At 45.6% G+C, this 23206-nt stretch overlaps 1 protein-coding gene across 1 annotated transcript in view; it reads right to left on the bottom strand.

The window, feature by feature from the left end:
- Nucleotides 1–23206, bottom strand: part of otog (otogelin) — a 49110-nt gene that overhangs the window by 6233 nt on the left and 19671 nt on the right. Inside the window, exons 25-53 of the mRNA XM_076288008.1 lie at nt 19785–19892; nt 18854–18992; nt 18254–18388; nt 17643–17789; nt 17210–17329; nt 16702–16818; nt 15926–16082; nt 15799–15825; nt 15467–15634; nt 13949–14227; nt 10829–10946; nt 10324–10403; nt 9313–9876; nt 8513–9183; nt 7457–8098; nt 7037–7328; nt 6488–6864; nt 5699–5876; nt 5355–5500; nt 5180–5269; nt 4879–5065; nt 4427–4647; nt 3873–4011; nt 3431–3619; nt 2801–3010; nt 2303–2407; nt 1330–1434; nt 521–622; nt 32–130 (exon numbers count right to left, since the gene is read on the bottom strand). Coding sequence (XP_076144123.1) covers nt 32–130; nt 521–622; nt 1330–1434; nt 2303–2407; nt 2801–3010; nt 3431–3619; nt 3873–4011; nt 4427–4647; nt 4879–5065; nt 5180–5269; nt 5355–5500; nt 5699–5876; nt 6488–6864; nt 7037–7328; nt 7457–8098; nt 8513–9183; nt 9313–9876; nt 10324–10403; nt 10829–10946; nt 13949–14227; nt 15467–15634; nt 15799–15825; nt 15926–16082; nt 16702–16818; nt 17210–17329; nt 17643–17789; nt 18254–18388; nt 18854–18992; nt 19785–19892 — 5912 coding nt within the window. The remainder of the gene's footprint in view (nt 1–31; nt 131–520; nt 623–1329; nt 1435–2302; nt 2408–2800; nt 3011–3430; nt 3620–3872; nt 4012–4426; nt 4648–4878; nt 5066–5179; nt 5270–5354; nt 5501–5698; nt 5877–6487; nt 6865–7036; nt 7329–7456; nt 8099–8512; nt 9184–9312; nt 9877–10323; nt 10404–10828; nt 10947–13948; nt 14228–15466; nt 15635–15798; nt 15826–15925; nt 16083–16701; nt 16819–17209; nt 17330–17642; nt 17790–18253; nt 18389–18853; nt 18993–19784; nt 19893–23206) is intronic.

Below are 23206 nucleotides of genomic sequence, written 5' to 3'. Positions count from 1 at the left end.
GAGAGTGAATGGAAGACAGTGAATGCATTACCACATGTGTGCTGGGGGCAGCAGCGGCCTGGCAGGCTGTCTACAGATACAGCCATACCCAGCGGACAGGAGAACTCTGCACAGCGGAATGGCTCACAAACTGAGAACACATAGTGGAGTGTGATTACTGTACAATAGCAGACTAATTATCAGCTCATGAAATGGATTTCACACTGCATTGGGTAAGTACAGTATGCCATAAGCATTTCAAGTTTCAAGCATTTGAACAGTTAAGTTGATTTTTAATTGGTAGGCTGTATGTGTAATGCTAACCAGAAGTGCAGAGCAATGAGGTGGCGACAAAATGTTGTACATTAGGGCATTAGGGTGTAGGGGCATTAGGGTGTAGGGGCATGTAGGGTCTAGACAGCATGCAGGGCATTAGGGAGTAGGGGCATGTAGGGTGTAGGGGCAGGTAGGGTCTGCAGAGGAATACAAATCTAGAGTAGAGGGAATCGTCAGGTGGTTATGTCAGTCTGCCTCCCCTTACCACATTGATAGGCCGGGCAGCAGCGATCAGTGCTGTTAGCATCCACCGTCAGCAGCTCCCCCTCCTCACATTTCGGAATAATTTCTGGGCATGTGTCACATACTGACAGTGTTCACACACACACACACACACACACACAGAGACATACACAGACACAGACACACAAACACACACACACACACACACACACACACACACACACACACACACACACACACACACACACACACACACACACACACACACGCGAGTTACTGTAGTACCAAGACACCTGATAACACCAACACCAAACCTGTGAGAAGGAAGATGTGCGCATGTGGTCTTCCTTGCCAGGCTTCAAACATGCTGTAAAGCTAAATACCATCTCCAGCTACCATCAGGCCATCTCCAGAATGTTGTGAACAGTTCCTTCTCTGTGCACCAGCCTTGAGACATACTGTTCTGCAGATGTATGCCTGTATATTTGTGACTTACTGCAGATGTACGCCTGTATATTTGTAACTTACTGCAGATGTGCGCCTGTACTGTATATCTGTGACTTACTGCAGATGTACGCCTGTATATTTGTGACTTACTGCAGATGTGCGCCTGTATATTTGTGACTTACTGCAGATGTACGCCTGTATATCTGTGACTTACTGCAGATGTATGCCTGTATATTTGTGACTTACTGCAGATGTACTGTACGCCTGTATATTTGTGACTTACTGCAGATGTACGCCTGTATATTTGTGACTTACTGCAGATGTACGCCTGTATATTTGTGACTTACTGCAGATGTACTGTACGCCTGTATATTTGTGACTTACTGCAGATGTACGCCAGGCAGCAGCTCCCATCAGCCTTTGTGGCGATTAGGGTCTGGTCGTCCCGACAGGGTGGCACCTCTGTCTCACACAGCTCAGGGTCACACTCTAAACAGCAGCCAGAGAAATACACGTCATATGCATGAGCTTTAATAGAGAGAAAAATACGTCACATGCATGAGCTTTAATAGAGAGAAATACACGTCATATGCATGAGCTTTAATAGAGAGAAAAATACATCATATACATGAGCTTTAATAAATACACGTCATATGCATGAGCTTTAATAGTTTAGAGAGAAACACACTTTGCAGTCTCTATCCTTTGTTTCATAGACCAGTGGTTCTCAACCTTTTTTCAGTGATGTACCCCCTGTGAAATATTTTTCCAGCCAAGTACCCCCTAACCAGCGCAAAGCATTTTTAGTTGAGAAAAAAAGACTTTAAACAGAGCACTGTGCCATCAGTGTCTAATTGATTAAACTTTGGAACTGATAAACACATACAAAATTCAAACATTTGGAGAAAAAAACTATTTTGAACATTTTAAATTGTAATAATCCATGTCTAATTTTATTGCAAATGATTCAAACTAATGTAGTGAAAACAGTGACCATATAACCATTTAAAACTCCATCAATATGCAAAACACTAATTTGTAGTGTTCTCTCTTGAATTGTTTTTAAAGTATTTTTGCATGGATTCTTCTTTTTAAATATATGTATATTATAAAATCTCACGTACCCCCTAGAGTGCCTTCACGTACCCCCAGGGGTACGCGTATCCCCATTTGAGAACCACTGGCTGAACCACTGGCTGTGCCATTAGCCATGGCTAAGATTCAATTCCAGTAGTTTATTACATTCTCCTCCGTACAACACACAATATAAAATCTGCTGTCTCACACACTACTGTCAGTTTATAATGAAGCATGCTTCACATGCAGAGGCTCATGTCCGAGCGGTGAGTCCACTTACCACAGGCATAGTCGGGGCAGCAGGAGTCTTCTCTGAAGTACGACACCACCCTCTCTCCAAACTTACACTCAGGAGGTGCAGCATCACAAAGAGTCTGGTTACACACTGCAAAACAACAACACTGCTGGAAAACAGTTTTGCAAAGAGATGCTCAAATCACAAGATCAGATTTCTAACAAATAACATTGTAATTGATGTATATGTATATTATTATGTTTTTAAGGCATATACAGAATTATATTAATGGTAAACATGTTTGGTAGTATTCCTATTGAACTCTTTTTAATGCAAAAGTCACATTAGCATCACAATCCCTAGAGTTCCCTAATGACAACACCATCACAATCCTTAGAGTTCCCTAACTACAACACCATCACAATCCCTATAGGGTTCCCTAACAATAACACCATCACAATCCCATTATTGTAGTAAAGACACATGTTTGGTAGCCTGTAGCATTCCTATTGAGCCCTCGTTAGTGCCAGTTGTAATACCCACCACAGGCTTTCTGTGGGCAGCAGCTCTTGTCATCGGCCAGGCTGATGACCACCTCTCCTGCTCTCTTGCACTCGAGCGGAGGCGTCTCCGTGCAGTTGTACTCCACCGGCACGATGGTGTCGTTCTCACACCTGTACATGCAGCAGCCATCTTTGGAGGCCTTCCACACCTCCCCCACGGCACGCGGCGTCCCGAAGCTGTCCGTGCACGCTGGGGAGAAACAGGACACGACCCTCAGCTCGCTTCAAAAGGACAGAGACCCTCAAGGGAGAGTTGTGAAGGATGTGGATCATTCGGCGTCGGCACAGGAGCCATAACAAATAGCTTTCCCTGGTCAAAACAAGTGCTAGTGCTTCTTTCAAATACACTATGATACTGTTGGAGTTGTGTATAAGGTACATGGAGGCTCGACAGCTCATACCAGCCTGTATGAGATTTTAAATCAAATGCCTGCCAACAAAGTGTATTGTCTCTGATCTGCCAAACTGTAAGTAAAAAATGTTGAAAAAATGTGTTGGTATTGCAAGAAATTGCACAATTGCAGGGTTTTTTCAACTTTCTTACAATTAGAGAATAATCCGATATAGCACAGATCTCAGATAGCACAGACAGATGTTAGGTTCTCCATACCACACTTGCTGGGCGGGATGCAGAGGGATGAGTAGGGCCGGTGGAGAAGGGTCCCCTCTGGACACACACAGCCCTCGGTCAGGCCGGAGCACTGCTCAGGGTCATACTCAAACTCATGATTGGGACACGACTGCGCCGTGCACGTGGTCAGACAGGCCTGGTAGCGCAGAGTCTCAGGGCAGTGGAAGGCTGAGGGGTCAGAAACATTCACGTTTAAAAAAATACAGCCCCACAACTCGACATATGAATACGTCTAAATGAGTGTCACTGATGGAATCGGATGTGCAGGAAACAACTTCCTTTCATATCTCAGATACTCGTTTGAGTACGTTTGAGGTTTGGGCACCACTTAGAATCAGAGAAACGTCTTGAGACTTTTTGACCGCCCCTCCTACACCAGTGGGAGTATTTGTGGACTTATTAGTTATTAGTCTGAACTTACGGCAGTAGTCAGGGCTCCTCCATTCAATGCAGACATTGAACTTGTGACAAGAGGCAACATACGCAGCCAGTGCCACACATGGATTGTTGACATACTCCGCATCTCGTACCCACAGTTCACAGAATGTCGCAGGTGGAACCTAAAACCACACAATGCAAACTTGACTGACACTTTTTCATTCAGAAATAAATCAATACGCATTTTGTGTAGCACAGGGTATACTGTCTGTATTTGATATCTCCCCAAAGTTCCATGTCTGATCGTGAAACACTAAAAAATACAGACAAAACAAAAACAAATCTTATAACACATCCCACTATCTTCACACACATCCCACTATCTTCACACACATCCGACTGTCTTACGTCCCACTCTTCTCTTACATCCCACTGTCTTCACACACATCCCACTATCTTCACACACATCCCACTGTCTTACATCCCACTCTTCTCTTACGTCCCACTCTTCTCTTACATCCCACTCTTCATCGCTCCTATCAGCAGCCATCTCTGTTGTAGCATTACATTGAGTGTGAGGAGAGCGGGAACACGTACGTAGTCATGGCAGGGCGTGAAGCTGTTGATGTGCAGCATGTCCAGGCACTGGGAGCAGTCGCTGGTGGAGCAGTTGACCTCGCGCCTGCGGCTCTGGCTGACGTAGCTGGTGGTGTTTGGGAGCTGCCAGCTGTCGATGAACACGGCGGGGTCCTCGCTCTCCCCCACCGTAGTGCCGTTGGACAGGGTCAGGTCATTAGCTGGGTTGCCATCACAGCAACCTTCCGTGGGAGGGGAGAAGGAAAGGAGGAAAGACAAGGGGGAAAAGACAGAAAGAAAGAAACCAACAAAAGAAGATGTTTGAATTCCAATGTAACATAAACTTTATGATTAAAAAATAAATAAACGTATTACCAGTATTAGTACATTTGTAGTACATTATTAGTACATTTGACTAATTTTTGACAATAAAAATCAACCATGGGATATGTACACTTCCATGAAGTACTTACCACATAGGCCCATGGTGGGCAGTTTCTTGTTGTATGTGTCTGTTTCCAGCACCATCATGCCAGTGCTATGAAACCACTGGATCTTCAGTCCTGTAGGAGTCCTGATCAGATACATGTTGCCCGTGTCCAGGATCTCAAACCCATGCTTCCTAAAGCGGGGCTTGGCATACCTGGAGTTCACATATAACTGCAGAATATATTCCAAATAAAGGCAGTTAGGACTTTGATTTGTGAAAATACATGTATTTTATTGACCTAACTTTTATTATTATTTTTTAATGAGCAAGAGGACAAATCTCACCCTTCTCTGGAGTCTGTTGATGAGGACATTGTGTGATTTGTGTGTTATGTTCAGAGCTACCAGACAGAGATTTGTGAAGTTCCACAGTAGCTGCAAGAAAACAATTATTGATGATAACACCTTTCATTCATACTAAGCACAGATGTTCCAGGTAGCTCTATAACGGTCTACTTACCGTATCTGAAACTGGGCACTCTTGGACTAGAATGCTGACAGTCTCATTGGGCAGCTGGGTCACCACATAGGAGGCTGCTTTGTAGATGGCCACGCTGTTGCCATCGAAGGTGATTACATTAAGGTCAGGGAAAACAGAACAGCGACCTGTTGGTGTTAAATCAGAAGACGCCCAGAGAGGATTCAGAAGAGAGAAATAAAGTATGGCATATCAACATCAACATTTGCTTTCTTCTAATGTTTGTGCATGTACCGGTATGTGTGTCTGTGTGTGTGTGTGTGTGTGTGTGTGTGTGTGTGCTGTGTTTGTGCGTGTGTGAAGGTGTCTTTGCGTGAAGTACTTACATGGACAATCCCATTTAGGACAGCACTTGTCTCCATTCACGAGAATAGCAAATCCCAGAAGGCCACAGTTAGGGGGAACGGAGTTATATGGGCAACTCTGAGACTTGTTGAACAAAACCAGTTGTCCACCAACACAAATGTACTTGGTACATTCATCAATCATTTCTGAGTACGGTGGCTGAAAGAAAAGTGGTAAAAATAAAGAGATGGATATTAATTATGAGTATTATGGGTATTAATTAATTATGGGTATTAGGTATGGGCAGCTGTGGCCTACTGGTTAGCGCTTCGGACTTGTAACCGGACGGTTGCCGGTTTGAACCCCGACCAGTAGGCACGGCTGAAGTGCCCTTGAGCAAGGCACCTAACCCCTCACTGCTCCCCGAGTGCCGCTGTTGTTGCAGGCAGCTCACTGCATTAGTGTGTGCTTCACCTCACTGTGTGTTCACTGTGTGCTGAGTGTGTTTCACTAATTCACGGATTGAGATAAATGCAGAGACCAAATTTCCCTCACGGGATCAAAAGAGTATATATACTTATACTTACTTAATTTAAAACTGAAACTACACTACACTTTATACAGTGCAGTTCCAGTGTAATCAGACATTTAAACGTAATAAAGACAATTAACCTACTGACATATCAAAACACCCTTACCCATACGCCTATACTACTACAGTATCAGTGTGTTACTAAATTAACACAAAATATTAAATTATTTATCAGTATATAGGCTGATTGGTATGACAGTACAAGGTGGTGTATTGTGTCTAGTGAGACTGAACTTACTGTGCACATCCTGGTAGACGGGGCAGTCATGGTGGTGGGTTCCCCTGAAGCAGCGGGCGTTTCTGGGGCCTCGGAAGACTCTTCTGAGGTGGACCGAGTGACGGGTGACCACGATGTCTCTGTTGACCTCACGGGTTCGGTTGCTCTGGTGGAGAGTGCCGTGGGAAGAGTAGAGGTCACTGGAGCTGAAGAGGTGGATGTCGTCACTCCGTCTGGCCCAAGAGTGGACTTTCCAGTCAGTGCTGAAGTGGCTTCTGGAGTGGGGCGAATAGCCAGCGTAGGAGTGGAGGCAGAGGTAGTTCCTTCTGTGGTCGATACCTTCTCGGTGGAGGTGGTGGTGGTGGTGGTGGTAGTGGTGGTCAGTTTGGGTCGTGCTACTGTTGATGTCAAAGTGACCACTGGCATTGAGGATACTGTCATGGTCTTTGTAGGCAGTGTCTCCACAGTTTCAGTCGTGAGCTCCGTAGTTACGGATCTAATGGTGGTGCGAGGAGTGTGGGTTGGCGACACAGACTCTGATGCGGTCGGGGAACCGGGTGACGGCCTCACTGTGGACGTGGAAGACAAAGGCGTTGTAGTTGTTGTTGGTGATGTTAGTGATGTTGTTGGTGATGTTGGTGATGTTGGTGTTGTTGTTGGTGATGTTGTTGGTGATGTTGGTGATGTTGGTGTTGTTGTTGTTGGTGATGTTGGTGATGTTGGTGATGTTGGTGTTGTTGTTGGTGATGTTGGTGATGTTGGTGATGTTGTTGGTGATGTTGGTGATGTTGGTGTTGTTGGTGATGTTGGTGATGTTGGTGATGTTGTTGGTGATGTTGGTGTTGTTGTGGATTCTGTGATTCTGGCAATGGTGGTGCCTGCAGTGGATGTCTCAGTGGGGGTTCCAGGGGATGCTGCTGTGGACGGAGTGACTCTGGACGTCGTTCGAAGCGCTGTCGTGGTCCGTGTAGTTTGGGTAGTAGGGGTCACTCTGGTGGTGACCCTCTCTGCAGGAGTGCTTGGTCTTGAGGTCGCTGGGGTGGAGGTTGTGTAGACTACGGGTGACCATGGCGAGGGCCGGGATGTGGTGGCTGCTGTTGTCGACACCTCGACCCTCCCTGTTACTGGAGGAACTCTGGTGGTGTCCGTATGTGGATGTAAGGTCACCGGCCTCACAGCAGTGGTTTGAGTACTGGGTCGAGGTTTCCTTGCAGTTGTTGAAAGCGTGCTGAGTCTATCCTCTGTCGTCACCTCTGGAATTGCTGTTGTGGTTGTTGGAATTCTACTAGTCACTCTCTCCGCGGGTGTTGTAGATTTTGTTGTTGTTGTTGTTGCTGATGTTATTGTTGTTGAGAGAGTTGATCCAGTGGATGACGTGGCAATGCTTGTCGTAGTCCTGGGGCTTGGTGGAGCTGTGCTGGTCTTCGCGGATGTGGCCTCACCTGTGGGAAAAGGTGATATAAAAGTTTTGGTGGCTGAGGTCACTCTGTGTGTGACAGCAACAGGCGTGGAAGACGTTTCTGGATAAGGAGGACGTGTCTGCCAGTCTGTCGTTCTTCGTGTGCTGGGCTGGGACGTAGTGCTGGTGACCTCCACGTGTGGTCTGTATGTTGTGGTCTTTGTGGATGGCACCTGGGACACAGCAGAAGTTGGAGACAATGATGTGGACTCTGTTTGCCGTACTGTTGAAAGAGTGGTCGTGGACACTCTATGAATGGGCAGTTGTGAAGTTGTGGACACTGTATGAATGGGCTCTGCTGTTGTGGGTCTCTCAGGAAGTCTTGTGGTTGAGGTGATTTCAGTAAGAACAGGCTGGACAGGCGTGACGTGGGAAGTGGTTGCTTGACTGGTCGTAGTCTGCCTCCAGTCCACAGTGACGTATGCAGAGGTCTTCGTAATCTTCTCAGTGGTTGACACATCTGGTGACCAAGATGTTCTTGAGGTATACGCAGTGGTTGACACATCTGGTGACCAAGATGTCCTTGAGGTATATGCAGTGGGTGACGCTGTTTCTCTTGTAGTTGTTAGCTCTGTTGTAGCTGTTACCTCAGGTGGTGGCGTTGTACGAGTACTACGAGTGGTCAGAGGAGAAAGTGCTGTTGGAGCGACCACTGTGGTAGTTTTCTTCGTGGTGGCTGCTTGCTCTGAGGTAGGCGAAGCAGGCACAGCCATTGTTGTTGTCCTTGTTGGAGCTGTGTAAGCCAGTGTGCTGGAGGATGGCTCAGGAACAACTGTTGTTGATGTCCTAGGCTCTGTGGGGGACGTCTGCACTGTCCGCTCTGTTGGTACTGTGGAGCTGAGAGGCTGGGTTGTCCGCGGGGCTCTGGATGGTGTTGTCTTCACAGTGGTGAAAGCAGCACTAGGTGTGGCTGATTCTGTAGTGGATTCCGGAATGGTCTTGACTGTGGTAGAAGCTACGGTGTGAGTGGGGGAAGTTGCAGGCGAGTATGTAGTCTCTGTAACAGATACAGTAGTCCTAGTCTCAGTGGCATGGGTTGTTGTTTTGACTGATGGTGTAGGATGCTCAGTTGTGCTTTGGGTTGTCTCTGGAGATCTGGTTGTGGGTGTAGTAGAGGAGGCTCTGGAGGCTGTTGTCCTGCCAGTCACCACTGAGGGCTCAGAGGCTATGGTGGCCCTAGTGCTGGAGGTGGTGGTGATGTGGGGAGAGGTCATAGCTGTGCTGGATGTGGCTGCACTGGTAACCCCGGTGGTGGAGACTGGAAGTGCAGGCAGAGTGCTCACTCGGGTGGGCCCCGGAGTTATGCTGGTGAGTTCAGCAACAGTAGGGGAGGGAGGGGAGGGGGGACTGGTGGCGGTGGCGGTGGTGGGGGGAGGGGAGGTGATGCCTGTCCTGGCCGTGGAGGAGGTCAGCCAGAACAGCGAGGTGGGGGACGCGGGAGTCGTTTTCTGAGTGCTGGCAGACTCAGGAGTGGTCGAGGGGCTGGGTGTCCTGCTTGTGGTCTCCGTGGTGGTGACCACAGGGACTGTGGAGGGAGAGGCAGCCGACGTCCTCGCAGTTGTCCTCACAGAGTCCACCACCACCGGTCTGACCGTCGCTGAGGAGGATTCAAATGCGCCTGTTGGTAGCGCAGACGGCTTGGGGGTTGAGGGCTGGGTTGACCCAGTGGCCACTATGGCGGTAACAGTAGTGGTTGGAGTGACCACTTTGTCAGTGCTGGTGGATGGGGCATGTACTGTGGTGCTGAAGGTCTCCACAGCAGGGGTGGTGGTTGATGGGGCCTGAGTGGGGACGCTGGTGGTGGTGGTGGTGGTGGTGGTGGGGGAGGGGGGAGTGGCACGTGTGGTGGAGGGGGCCAAAGTGGTTGTGGTGGTGGCAGAAGTGACAGCTGCAGGTGTTGCCGCGGTGCTGGACGGCGTAATGGGCTGAACGGCAACTGGGGGCTTAGTGCCTGCGGACAAACAATAAGGCAACTGTTAGATAAGAGCGCCCATTTAAGAGTGGAAAAGGGGGGGAGGGAGAAGGGTTAATGCTTCGCCTGTGGCAAGAGTGAAACCCCATCACCAGGAGTTTGAGAAGCCAGATTAGAGCATCAAGCTTAATTAAGCAGATGTTAGGCTGAATATTTCAACATTCAGGTAATTGGATATAGCACTGCGATGATATTATGGGGTGTAAACAGAGCTTGTGAACTTTGCTCAAGAACAAGGGCAAATGAGGTCTACTCAAACTACAGTGCTCTTCCCCTTTACAAACCGTGAATATGAGTACATTTGGTTCATCTTCAACTTTTTATATACAGTACTTTAACAACTAATCTGAGCACATCCATCTGGCATATTTATGCCAACGTTGTCTGAACGCTTGCACCAGATGCTAATATCTGTCAGTGTCTTACAGTCTTCCAGATGGACGCATCTCTGGGTGACCTCATCCAGGACCATGTGAGCTGGACAGACAGGGAGACATCCCTCCACTCTAAACAGAATAAACACACAAAAACAAGGTCTTAATACAACTTGATATAACTTAATAGAACTAAAAGTGTTCATATAACTTAACTAGGACTTGGAAAAGTAATTAAGCATTATTTTGAATTAATGAGGTAAAAAAAACAGCCTTTTGATAGCATGTTTATTTATAATAGTATAATGACCTTATGAGTACAAAATGCACTGGTCAAAAACAGAATATGAGAAGCACAAAGAACTTTCACTGGACTCAGATTACACAGCTCCACATTGGCCCCAAGTTACTCATTCGATGCAGTCATGTCCCCAGACATTCAGTGGATGTCTGATATTCACAGCGCTGGCTTTGAGCGGCCAGCCGTGGCTAGTGAGGCACACAAAGTGTGGTGTGCGGCTAAGTGGGTCACTGTGAGGCGTCTTTCGGGTTCTTACTTTAGAATAGTGACGCAGCTTTGGCCTGACGGGTCGCTGCAGGTCCTGAAGCAGGGGCTAACACACGACTCGTACCGCCACTGGCACCGTGGTCCGATCTGGTACTCTGAAGACAGGGCTTATAGAGAACACAACAACATCATGAGCTTTAGAGTGGATCTTGCATCAAACTAATATCAACATTAGTATTATTAATTGAACGCTGTGAAATGACAAACAATTCGTTGCTATGTTACCAATATAACAGAATCCTCTAACATGACAATGACATAACCACATCCTAACAATACTATAACAGGCAGCATTTCTTGGCCTCACAGTGGGGCTACACTAGGCACGAAGACTTCCGATCATGGAGCGAATGCTACAACAATTAGCTTCCACTGTAATCAGTGGACCTGGCTAGAGCAGACGTAAGTGCTGTGCACATTGTACACACTACTAAATCTATTTCACGCTCCACGCTTCAGTTGTGCTCCCAGTGTAACCAGGCTGCAAGTCACTGTGATATCCAGAGTGTAACCAGGCTGTAAGTCACTGTGATATCCAGAGTGTCCTTAAGCCCTATACTACAACAATGTATAACACCATGATCACTAATTGTCATGATGAGCATCATGCAGTGATGCCCTGACAGCTTAGTAACATCATGTAATAGGAACTGTTAGCAATCTGTTTGTGAGAGCTGTCATGTAATTACTGACAGCAGTAATCTGAAACCATCAAATTATTTGGCAACTGCCTTGATAACTGGAGCCAGAAAGAGGTATCTGCCATAACACACTCATGATACGGGTATATCTGTCGGTTGACAGAGGGTCCCACTAAAGTGCTACATGAAATATCAGGTAGCAGTGGTGCATGTATGGGACACTGATAACTATGTACTTCAGTAAGCAGTTCTCTGAAACTCAAACAAAATCAAATCTGTTCACTCAGTCTCAAGCAGATACAACATGAAAACAAACAACCACACAGTATATATTTTTGCATGTATATTTGTACCATTTGTATAAAATAGATGCACAGTGTGATAAGATCACCATCTGATCACCTCATGTTTGGAGTGACCTTTGACCTCTACATGCAGAGGCACTGTCTGTCAGCATGACCCCATGTTTCCACTGGGTGAATCAGCTGAATATCCCTATGTCACTCTTTATCCTCTCAACCAATCTGCCCGGCATGCCCCCAACCTCAGCCAGAAACCCAATGCGGCTTTTGCTGGCAAACTCTGTGGATGCTCCAACTTTTTCATGAACAAAAACAAGTGCGCTGGTATATTTAGCCAGGGTAATTGGGCTGGCTCAGCAGGCCCTGCTCCTGGTCGTCGTCCAGACAGAGATGATAACGGGCAGTGGACTCTCATGGCTTCTCACGTACCCGAAACACGAGCCTTCGGCTGGGTGCCCTGATAACACAGCGATTGGCCGTCAGATGCACAGATCACTTGATCTCCGTGTTGCTAAGGGTTTCAAATCTGCCACTACACTTGGGAGATTCTGTACCAGAGACAATGAGCAAGGTTCTATTCTGAGTAGAAGAACGTTGAGTCCGCACACCAGAATCTGCTCCTTAGCGGTTTTTTATTTGTAGGCTATATCACCACATGTGACGTTTCGGGCCCGAGCCCTTCATCAGACATGATGATTTGTCTGATGAAGGGCTGGGGCCCGAAACGTCACATGTGGTGATATAGCCTACAAATAAAAAAACGATAAGGAGCAGATTCTGGTGTGCGGACTAAACGTTCTTCTACTTGCTTGTGCCTTCCTGTCCAGCACCCAGTACTCAACTACTTGGATGTGCGTGCTGCACTCTTGAACTCTCAGGGTTCTATTCTGCCCTACAGAAAGATATTATTGTCTGAGGGAACACTGTTACCTCCCATCCCCCTTCACTGCGTGTAAATACATACATGTTTGTATAAACACCTGGCAACAAGCAGATAAAGTATTACACACATACAGTACACAAACATACATACAAACACACACACACACACACACACACACGCACATACGCACACACACACACACACATACACACACACAGACACACACAGAAACACACACACACACACACGCACACACACAGACACACACAGAAACACACACACACACACACACACGCAGACACACATACACACACACGCATGCACAGGCACACACAGAAACACACACACACACACACACACGCAGACACACATACACATACACACACACACACACATACACATACACATACACATACACATACACATACACATACACATACACATACACACACACACACACACACACGCACATTCTACACTACACACACACGCCTGACGCGGCCGCTGCCGCAGATCTCAACATTCCCCTGATTAAAGCAGTGCCTTGCCATCAGCCACTCGCCATTGACAAAAGCTGTCATTTTTCACCAGGGTGGGCGTGTGCCAGTCAACAGCTGCACGGCTCACCATTACACGCCAAACACCAAACATGGCGGTGCCCACAAAGCGGCCATTAGCACAGTAAATGAGTGTGTGTGCGCAACAGGACAGATGAGAGGCAGCCCGCGGGGGGTGGCTTACGGCAAACACACACTTTGTTCTTAGCCTCAGCTGTCTCAGGGCCCCCCGCGCACACACACACACACACACACACACACACACACACACACACACACACACACACACACCATACACCCCGCTCGACCCCCCGAGGATTTGAGTTTGAGGCCGGCCGACTGGCCCGCATAGTTTAGAGATTTCCACATTTCACTGGATGGTCATGGTTTTAGAGTGTTACTGCTGTGTGCCATGTCTGGTCTCCAAGTAAATAGTTTAGACTTGGACACAAGTGCCAGAATTGGCCATTCCTGCATACGATACAAGTTAACACACTTGAATTAAGACTCACACATTATTGCAACATCTCACACAAAAGCATGTAAACATATGCACTGGCTAACCTTTCAGAACTTCCAAATGTACGCATGCACACACACACACACACACACACACACACACACACACTCCCTCTCTCTCTCTCTCTCTCTCTCTCTCTGTCACACACACACACACACACTGCCTCTATCTCTCTCACATACATACAAACCCAGAGTGCTGCTGACCTGCTAGCCTGAAGAGCGTGGCCCTGCGGAAGCCGTCGGAGTGGTTGTACTTCATGAGGTGAACCCACGAGACCATGTAGTGCAGGAAGAAGCCCGGCTTGGAGAAGGACTCCAGAGAGTCGTAGCCGGGGATCCAGGTGTCCCGGTGCAGGACAAACGTGCACTGGTCGAAGAAGGCCTCACTGTCCTGCCACTTCGCAAGCCTGAGATGGCCACCCCTGTCCACCCGCAGGAAGTAATTTGGTCTGTCCGCAGCCTCAAAGGACACGAGTGATGTATCTACAGACCCAAAATATGCAGCAATCATCAAAGGTTTCTTGAAGGATCATTTATGTAGATGATTTATTATTATTTTGTGATAAATGAACATGACACATCATAGAATGATTTACGGTAGCAAGATTGGAGGAATTCTTAATTAAATGATGGACTGATTCATATAAAATATTTCCAAATGAGAGAAACTGGTAAAAGGACTCTAGTCTGATATGACAGACTGGTGATGCACTGCCAACCAATGGCAATCGAGACATATAACAATCCACCATATCTGGCTTTAACCAGGACACAGACAGGAGAGTAGACACCCCCGACCCAGAATACGCATGATGGAATCCTCCTGAGGCATATTCTCTCCCTCAGACTTTTTCCATGAGGCAGAAAGAGTGTTGAGCACACAAGTGTTAATGTACTTTTGTTGCTTTCCAGTGCGTCTCTGCTGGATGCCTGGCAGCAAAGTGGCACTCTGTGATTTAGTAGAGTCACGCTGCAGCTTGGCGCAGCCAGGGAGGGCTAGCAGGTTGGCAGATGAGGTGGGGGGTCAGGTTGCGGCATTTGCATTGCTCAATGTGATACCGGCTCTCCTGTCGTGCCGCCTTATCAGTGCCATCTGTGTACTCGGCACATGCATTCACAACAACATCCTTGCCTCGACCCGTGGACAAACAGGGAGTTGTGGTCAGAAGCAAGGGGAGAGGGGTGGTGGGAGAAATGGGCTTCTCACCTGAAGTACCCCCCCCCCCCCACCCCCCGACCGAGGACAGCGATCTACCATGTTGTTGAGAGTGAGTGGGACAAATTCATGATATTGTTTCACCAGATGTTTGTGATATACATTAGCACCAAATATTGATACTGGAACATGGAGGCGCTTTTACTGTAATGGATTTCACCACCAATTTGACTTGCCAAAGCCATGACTTGACTCGCATGGTGGCACTTATCTAATGAATGTGGGTAAAGGAGAAAATGACGGACCATGCAAAGGCTCTGTGACACTCTGTGTTGTACTATGCAATTAGCCCATTTCACAAGATGGGGCCGCTGTGTAAATCAACTTCCTGTGGAACAGCACTGTCCCATAGACAGCAAAAGAAAAGTCCACCGGAAAGACAAAAGCAGGAAGACGTTTTACCCTGCCAATTAAGGCATCATTAACATCAACGAGGCCGGACACCTGGACACTGTGAAATAGGCTTATTCTGTGTAGATGTGTAAAGAGCCAGAGGGAAGCCTCACCATGCGGCCGCACTCTGCTGAGGCCTGGGGTCATCATGAATGTGGACAGGAGCCCATGGCCAGCAGTGGATCTCCTTCTGGGCAGAACAACCCCACTGGTCCTGTTGGCTGTGATCACTGTGTCCCTCTCCCTGTACGTGGTCAACTGGTAAGGCCCTTTGCCCAGAACTATGGTGTAAATAATAGAATAAATCATCCACAACTAGGTTAGGTGTAAACCTTAAAGAGATCAGTGCACACATACAGCCCCCTAGTGGCAACTTGAGGGACAGATTTTATTTGAGGCTTTTTTTTTAATCCAAACTTTTAAAGAGACAATTGTTTAAAAGTACCTTTGTTGTAATATTCACAGTCATACGCTGTGAAGACAAAGACAGAGATGTTAGAACAGTGACACAATTTTAAAAGGGCACAACTGACACATTATAGAATGTTCTGATCTCTGTCTCTATCACTCACGGCAAACCGAGGGGGTGCGCCAGTCTACGGTGATGCCCTGCTGGCAGCACTGGTGGGCGTAGGCTGCCACGCTGGTGCAAAAACACTCACAGTCCCCTCCTCGGTTGCAGCCACAGGTATCTGCCAGGCAGTTCATGTAGAACCACGTCACATCCACCTGAGAAGGATGGCAGACAGATCAGAAACACTATCAACTATGAGAGATACAATATACAATACCAACTAAAATTGTGCTATGGCTGGAATATAACTTTAATGCCAGAGAGTGGCAATTCATTGCAATATTATTCACATATGCTGCGGTGAATAGCTATTGATGTTGCACTGATAGAGGAAATGTTCATATTGATTTTGTAATATCCTGCGGCAAGAGGCTATATGTTAAAATATTTATCAGAGGCATTTCTGGCATATTTTCCCAGAGTCAAACTGTTAAATCCCCACAGTAGACTCATATGAATAATGAATCAAATGACTATGAGTCCACACTGACTCCCCTGCATTCACACACACACACACACACACACACACACACACACACACACACACACACACACACACAAACACACACACACACACACACACACACACACACACACACACATTCCCATATCTGTCTGACCTCTGTCACTGTCATGGTGTTGCATACAGTCAGCTATATATGATTAACATTAGGGTTATTTGCCGGACACATAGTCATATGGTCATAGTCATATATGGCACGAGTAATGGTAGTTCTAATTGGTGCAATTTAAAGGTGTCATGTTCCTACTCACCACAGGGTGGCAGACATGGAAGACTTCACTGAGTAAAATGCCACACTGCCTTTTAGCAAACGGCTCACGAAGGGGACTCAGGCTGCATGGGTGTCTGATGTCAGGGCTGTTAACACACTGGACGCAAGAACGAAACCACAGAGGGAGGTAGTGAGGCTCGCACACACACACAAACAAATAAACAGACAAACACACACACACACACACACATAGAACCACATCATATAACTATAGTATAAAACAAAAATAAATAGTATCAATTACTGCTTTAGGATTAGGACACACACACACCTGCTCATTGGAACTACTGTAAGACACCTATTCTTGACACACCTGCTGACATTGTTCCAGCAAAGATCACAGAATAATGTCTCTATTATACCACTTCCCAAAGCATATGGAATGTGTGCTTGGTGACCTGTGCTTTGCTCTCTTCCCCTATACTCCTCTACATTGTTCATTTTTAAATCTATTTGTTTGGATGGAGTTGAAATGACACATCTCTAACCTCGGCAGCGGTCCAGCTGTTTCCAAACTCTTGCGGGGTTGCAGAATCGATATTCTCTGGAGTTCTCATCTCATTCACCGTCCTCAGGTCAAAGTTCCCACAGAGACCCGAGAGTTTACCCTGAGCATAGCACCCCAAAAATTAGCAATCATAATCACGTCTCTACTGAGAAACTGTCCAATCATAGACTCATATAGTCACACAGTGATATAATGGTACCTTTGCAGTAGACTCCAATAAGACACATATTTGTGGCTGGCTGTCAGGTCTAATTCAGTTAGTCTTGCTTGCTTGATTTGTCATTCTATGCCAAATATACTATGCACTACAGAACATAACAGACACATTGGCAGGTGCACCATCCTAATATGTCATAGAGAAGGCCATTTCATCTCAGTGCTGAGCTCTCACTGCCCATTGGCTGTCAGCTCACCTGCCAACGAGGTCCAGCCTGGATGTGGACGGTGGTCTTCCTGTCCCAGAGCACGGTGACATCCGCCTCAGGGATGTGCACAATGGTGAAGTAGCCCGCCTGCCAGATGTACATGCCCTGCCTCCTGTCCACCACGCTCGACATGCTCTACAGAATGGGGGGAGGTCAGAGGTCAACCGGGGACCATCATGCGTGACACTAGACTCCTCTTTCACTGAATTGGCTACAGTAGTGAAACAGAGGCCCACCTGGCCTCAAAGGGCTGAGCTGGGTTTACAGGCTTCTGTAAGACTACACTACAGGCATGGAAACGATCAACACAAAATACAACAAACACTTGGTCTGTTCCTGAAAACCATTTGAAGTGCCACCTATGGTTACTAAAAATGCTATGGTGATTTTCTGTCAAAATACTTTCATGATTTTCTGGGACTTTTTTAATATTATAACACTAATTCACTAACTGAACATGAAAGGCATAGATGTGAAAGTGGCAGTAGAGGCCTAACGTTTCACTTCAAGCACCTTTTCAGTAACAAAATGACTCATTAATCAAATAAGATGGAGGTGTGCTATAATCCTTGTGCAAACATACTGTATGGAGTACTTACAGGTTTGCCACTGTCATCATCAAAGGCAATGACAGATCGACCAATGGTGATGAGTAATGACTTTCGGCAGATCACTCCACTTTCATAACAATCCACATTCTCAGCTGACACACTCAGCATTGAATCCACACTACTCTGTAGGACAAAACAAGAAACAGACAACATATAAATATGTCAACAAATATTTTCAGAAGAAGGTGTTATTTCAAAGCAGATAATGAGACATTTTGGTACTGTTTTTGTTTCTTTGGTAATTTGTAATTTATCATTTATAGGTAGGCTTTTCTGTGTTACAAAAGACTAAAACAGATGCAAATGCCCTGTCATTAGAGCTGGCATTCTTTCGTGGAACCAAGAACAATTATTTCCAAAGATTGGCTGTATTATAATTGGTTATGGTTATGGTTATGGGATTTGGCAGACGGTTTTGTCCAAAGCGACATACATGTACAAATACAAAACAATATAATACTTAACTTTAACAGTGAACAATATAAAATGTTGGTCAGACTCCAACATTTTATATTGTTCCCTGTTAAATGTAAGTATTATATTATTTTGTATATAATAATTACCCAACAATTGGTAGACTGCCCTCACCTTCACTAAGTACACCTTGCACACCCCAACGTAATCAAACAGCAGTCCGTCAAATGTGCGGTAATGGCGGTCTCCATAGGCAGTGCACATCGAAGGGCATGGCTGGAAGACACACTGGAACGTCCCATGCTGGCAAACGCTGAAAGACAGATTCACCATCACTGAGCGCTGAACCCCCCACCCCCCCCAATCCACCCCCCTCCATAAATCACTGTAAAAGTGCTGGTCCACTTTTAACCAATTAATGCAAGTGAGTCTGCCAGTTTTAATGGATTCTTTTGTTAGCGAGTTGCAATTATCTGCAGAAGGAGAGCACAGAGTCGGCTGCCAAACATTGAATCAGCGCTCTATGGATCATTCATCTGTCTTGCTTATCTCTGAGCATCATCATCAGAGAAGAAGGGCCCTGGGTGGAGTGAGTGGGAGTTTAAAAGCCTGTCCCCTCTAACTGCTGGGAGAGTTATGAAAAGCCTTCATCTGAGCAGCCAAAACCAAGTCCAACAGAAATGAAAGAGTATCATACAACGACTGGCTCTGTCAGCCTGGTGGAGCGAAATCTCTTTTTTTTTCCCCCGTCCTGACAGACAATGCTGCACAGGCCTATCAGATGACCCGTTTCACTGAGGAGGCAATCCCACAACTCAACGCCTCAAGCAAAAGATGATTTTCAAAATTAGCTGCGCGGTAGGAGATTTGTCTAAAATCAGACACTTATTTGTTTGCTTGGTGTGGAGTGTGCCAATTTGTCTTACGGTTGCCACGGACGCATGAGAAGTCCTCGAAGATGAGAGACGTGACTATTTCTGTGACGGATAGATTTTGAGGGGGCAAAATTGAATTTACAAAGAGGAGAAAAGAGGAAATGTACATGTTTAAAAAAGAGTTTTTTCAAACACTGTTTGGTTGACCAAGAAGCGGTGTCTCTCCTTACCACTGGTGACATGGGGAGGTGACCAGGTCCCCAGGGAAGTACTCTTTGCCTTTCCAGATGCATGGGCAGGCTTCAGGCCAGAAACACTCATCTCCATGTTTCAGCAAGCTGGGAAGCAAGCAAGACAAAACAAAACAAAACAAATTCAAGAGTGAGTTGCATGGTTAAAGCAATCAAGACATACGTTAAGTTAAGTGTCCCTCTAAGACAGTCAATTATTAATTTTGTTGAGTTTCTCCACCTGTTATTCATGACATGCATGTAAATATACCCCAAATGAGGTTCTAAAGCCTATACAGTAGTGCACCAAAGTCATGAGGAGAGAATACTGTAGGCCAACAGTCTATGAGCAATACCAGGGTGGGCTTCAGCAGCAGGTCAGATCCGGAGTGGTGATCAGTTGCACAGGAATCGCACCAGTTACATGAGAAAACCAGACAATTCTCATTCTCAGAGATACACAATGAGCTTGCCTTTGTGTCTGCTGTTTCCACACTGTCACACGCAGCCGATAAGCATCTTGTAATATTGAGAGAGAGAGTTATTTCCTCTGGCTGCCTAATCGCAGACAATGAAGCGACACATTGAATGGCCTGTGCCCAAACCTAGAGTCCATCTGTGTAAAGTTACACCCAGATAAAGTGGTGTTAACAGCTTTCTTTATCCCAAAGCCAAGACACTGTATCAATTACTCTGATCAAAGAATCCCGAATAATCCATTCCCTATCTGCCTGGCCTCTGTTTATAAATAGAGCCAAATTAATGTCAATTGCAGTCTTCATCTTATCGGAGCATGTGAGTGGGTGTCTACACATGTACTGTATCCTCTGAAGGTATTTGGCAATTGAAAGATATGTTTTTCTTTTCTCTACTTTTTAAACACATACAGTACATAAAGGTCAACTAAAATCTAAAAATATAATATAATTATATGATGATAATTGTAATGGGTAACAAATGGTAATTTAATTTAAATAAATGGGTATGATGGGATTCTCAGAAGGCCTCATAATACCACCATTCTAAGATCCACCTACCTACTGGCAGCACAACATCATATTCTTTTTTTCTTTTTTGGGAACTGTGCCATGGTTATGAAGGAATTCCCACAGGCTTTAGACACTTCATTTCATGCCTGAGGAGTTCGAAAATGATGGGCGAAGGTTAACTCCACTGCTTTCTTGCTTGAATCCTTTGTTTTTGTTGGTTCATATTTCCATCAGGAATGTGACAACGCAAAGGTGAGGAGAACAACCCTGGTCCTTCCCCGATTGAAAGCTGGCACAGAAACATGAAATATTCAAGGCCTCCTTCTTACACCTGACAACATGTCTATAATAAAACTATTATGATACTTACTTCAGGCTGCATCAAAAGACAAATAATTAAGGCTTCAAATATAATTTCAAAAAAGTGGAAGCAAAATAGCATCAGGCCACCTTCCTTATGGTGCACTCCAGCATAGCATAGAAAACACAGGCTTTCTGGCCAAATGAAAAAGTGATGAATTTTAAACACAGGTTCTGAAAACTAAGCTGCTTAGCAGTCACTTGATCCAACTTTTTACTAGTTTATTGCATAAACTTAAAAAAGTAGTCATTCATCCAACAGAAGGAGAAGGAAAAGGCACAGGTAATTACCCTGCATGAATGACATTCATTAACATAGGAATGCCTCCTTCTTCCAAGCGCAGTGAGAGAAAGTCCCCTGGGAGCTGGGAGCCACAGCAGGGCTCTGGACGTAACGGGAGAGCAGAGCGAACCCAGTGACAGACAATGACACAGACTGCCTTCAGTATTATGCATGACCACCCAAGTGTCCACTATTCAACAACAACTCGACAAGCACAAACGTCCATTACAACCCACACAAACAGCTCTCTCAAACAACAACACAACCCACACAACACTAACACAAACAACATCTAATGCATTCCCCTTAATACACGACTGCACGCCCCGACGGCTGCCAAATAAAGCAAGTCTCCAAATGCACTGCCTTGTGCTCAGTACTCTCCTTACCTAATCTGTGAGTCCAAACTGACATTTGCAGGGTACTTACTACCTTATCCCCAGAGCTCTGCCTTGCCAAGGGACAAAAGGATTCTTTAAAAGGGCCACAATACGGATGTATAAGGACATGAATGTAACGTTAGCATTATGGCGTCTCCTCAGAGCAATGAATAATGCAGAGCTGCGCTGCATAGGCTGCATGGAATGTTTGTTTTGGTCCTTTTGGGAAAGTGATCATACAATATGGTCCTTAAATTTCAAACCATCTGGGAGTTTAGAATGTTTCCACAAAATAGAAATTTCAACACAAACAGTACTGATTTTCAAAAATGGAAATGTGGATATGATTTGTTAGTACAAATGCCTGAAGTTATTAAAGTAAACATATAATAAAAAAACATATTGCTACTACCCATCAAAACTCTCCTAACACTTCTAACAACCTAACACACCTAACACACACTTACTGTACTGTGTAAGAGTGTAGTACTTCTTTACATTTATATTTCATGCGTAATATAAATGTAGCATAATATAATTTAAATTGAAAGTTGATGCAATAAAGCAAGTGAAGCTTTGCATGACAGTAAGAGAGAGCCTGGTCTTAACAGCATTAACAGAGTTTAAAGAGAACCTTGTCTACAAAACAAGTCCAAGTAAACAAGTATTTATCAAACACTCAAGCCAACATGTCAGTGGAACTTTTTAAATATCCATCACACTAGACAACAGACCCCTTATCTACCCCCCGCCCCCATAGCATGACAGCCTTTTGTTTCCACATTTACCACGAAAACTCCTCTTGAGTTACAGCTGTTTGACACATTTGTGACAGGATGGATGTACTCTGAGGTGACGTTCACATGCTGCAGGCCAGGTGTGTGACAGGTGTCTGTTAAGAGGATCACTGTGAGTCAGCAGCTCAGGAGTTGAGGAGCGGTGGCCTCCACCCCCACCTCCACCTCCACCTGTGCTCTCTCTATCTTTATCTGCTCACCTATGACCAGACTATGACTCAAAAAGGCGCTAACATCTTTCACCACAATCCATCCTTACACATAGCATATGAGGTGTATGAATATTTATGAGGGGCTCTGAATTAACAAAGGAAACACTACACCTTCAAGCAGTGCGTGAAGACATGAAGTATGTCTCCTCCAATCATATCCAACAGAAGCTGCTACAGACCAAAATACTGTTGTGACTTCTTTGTGTCTGATATTGGCCTCAGAGAATTGGTCTTAACTCGCTCCTAATAATACACTCACTTAACCTTGACGTTGTCTCTCTTGTAAGCGTTTGACATTAAACAGATCAAGTGGCATTAATCTGCTGAAATGTGGTGGTGTTCAGTGTCAGTGATTCACAAGAATGCTTCATCTCTGTGGGTCCTCACTGCTCTTTTAACAA

This window comes from Alosa pseudoharengus, unplaced genomic scaffold (genome assembly GCF_046254945.1).
Source record: "Alosa pseudoharengus isolate Yale_2024_CS ecotype anadromous, Long Island Sound unplaced genomic scaffold, YU_APseudo_1.1 YU_APseudo_1.1_scf_16, whole genome shotgun sequence".
Classification (NCBI taxonomy): domain Eukaryota; kingdom Metazoa; phylum Chordata; class Actinopteri; order Clupeiformes; family Clupeidae; genus Alosa; species Alosa pseudoharengus.
The sequence above is the reverse complement of the archived record's forward strand: the minus strand, read 5'-3'. Positions and strand labels throughout refer to the sequence as shown.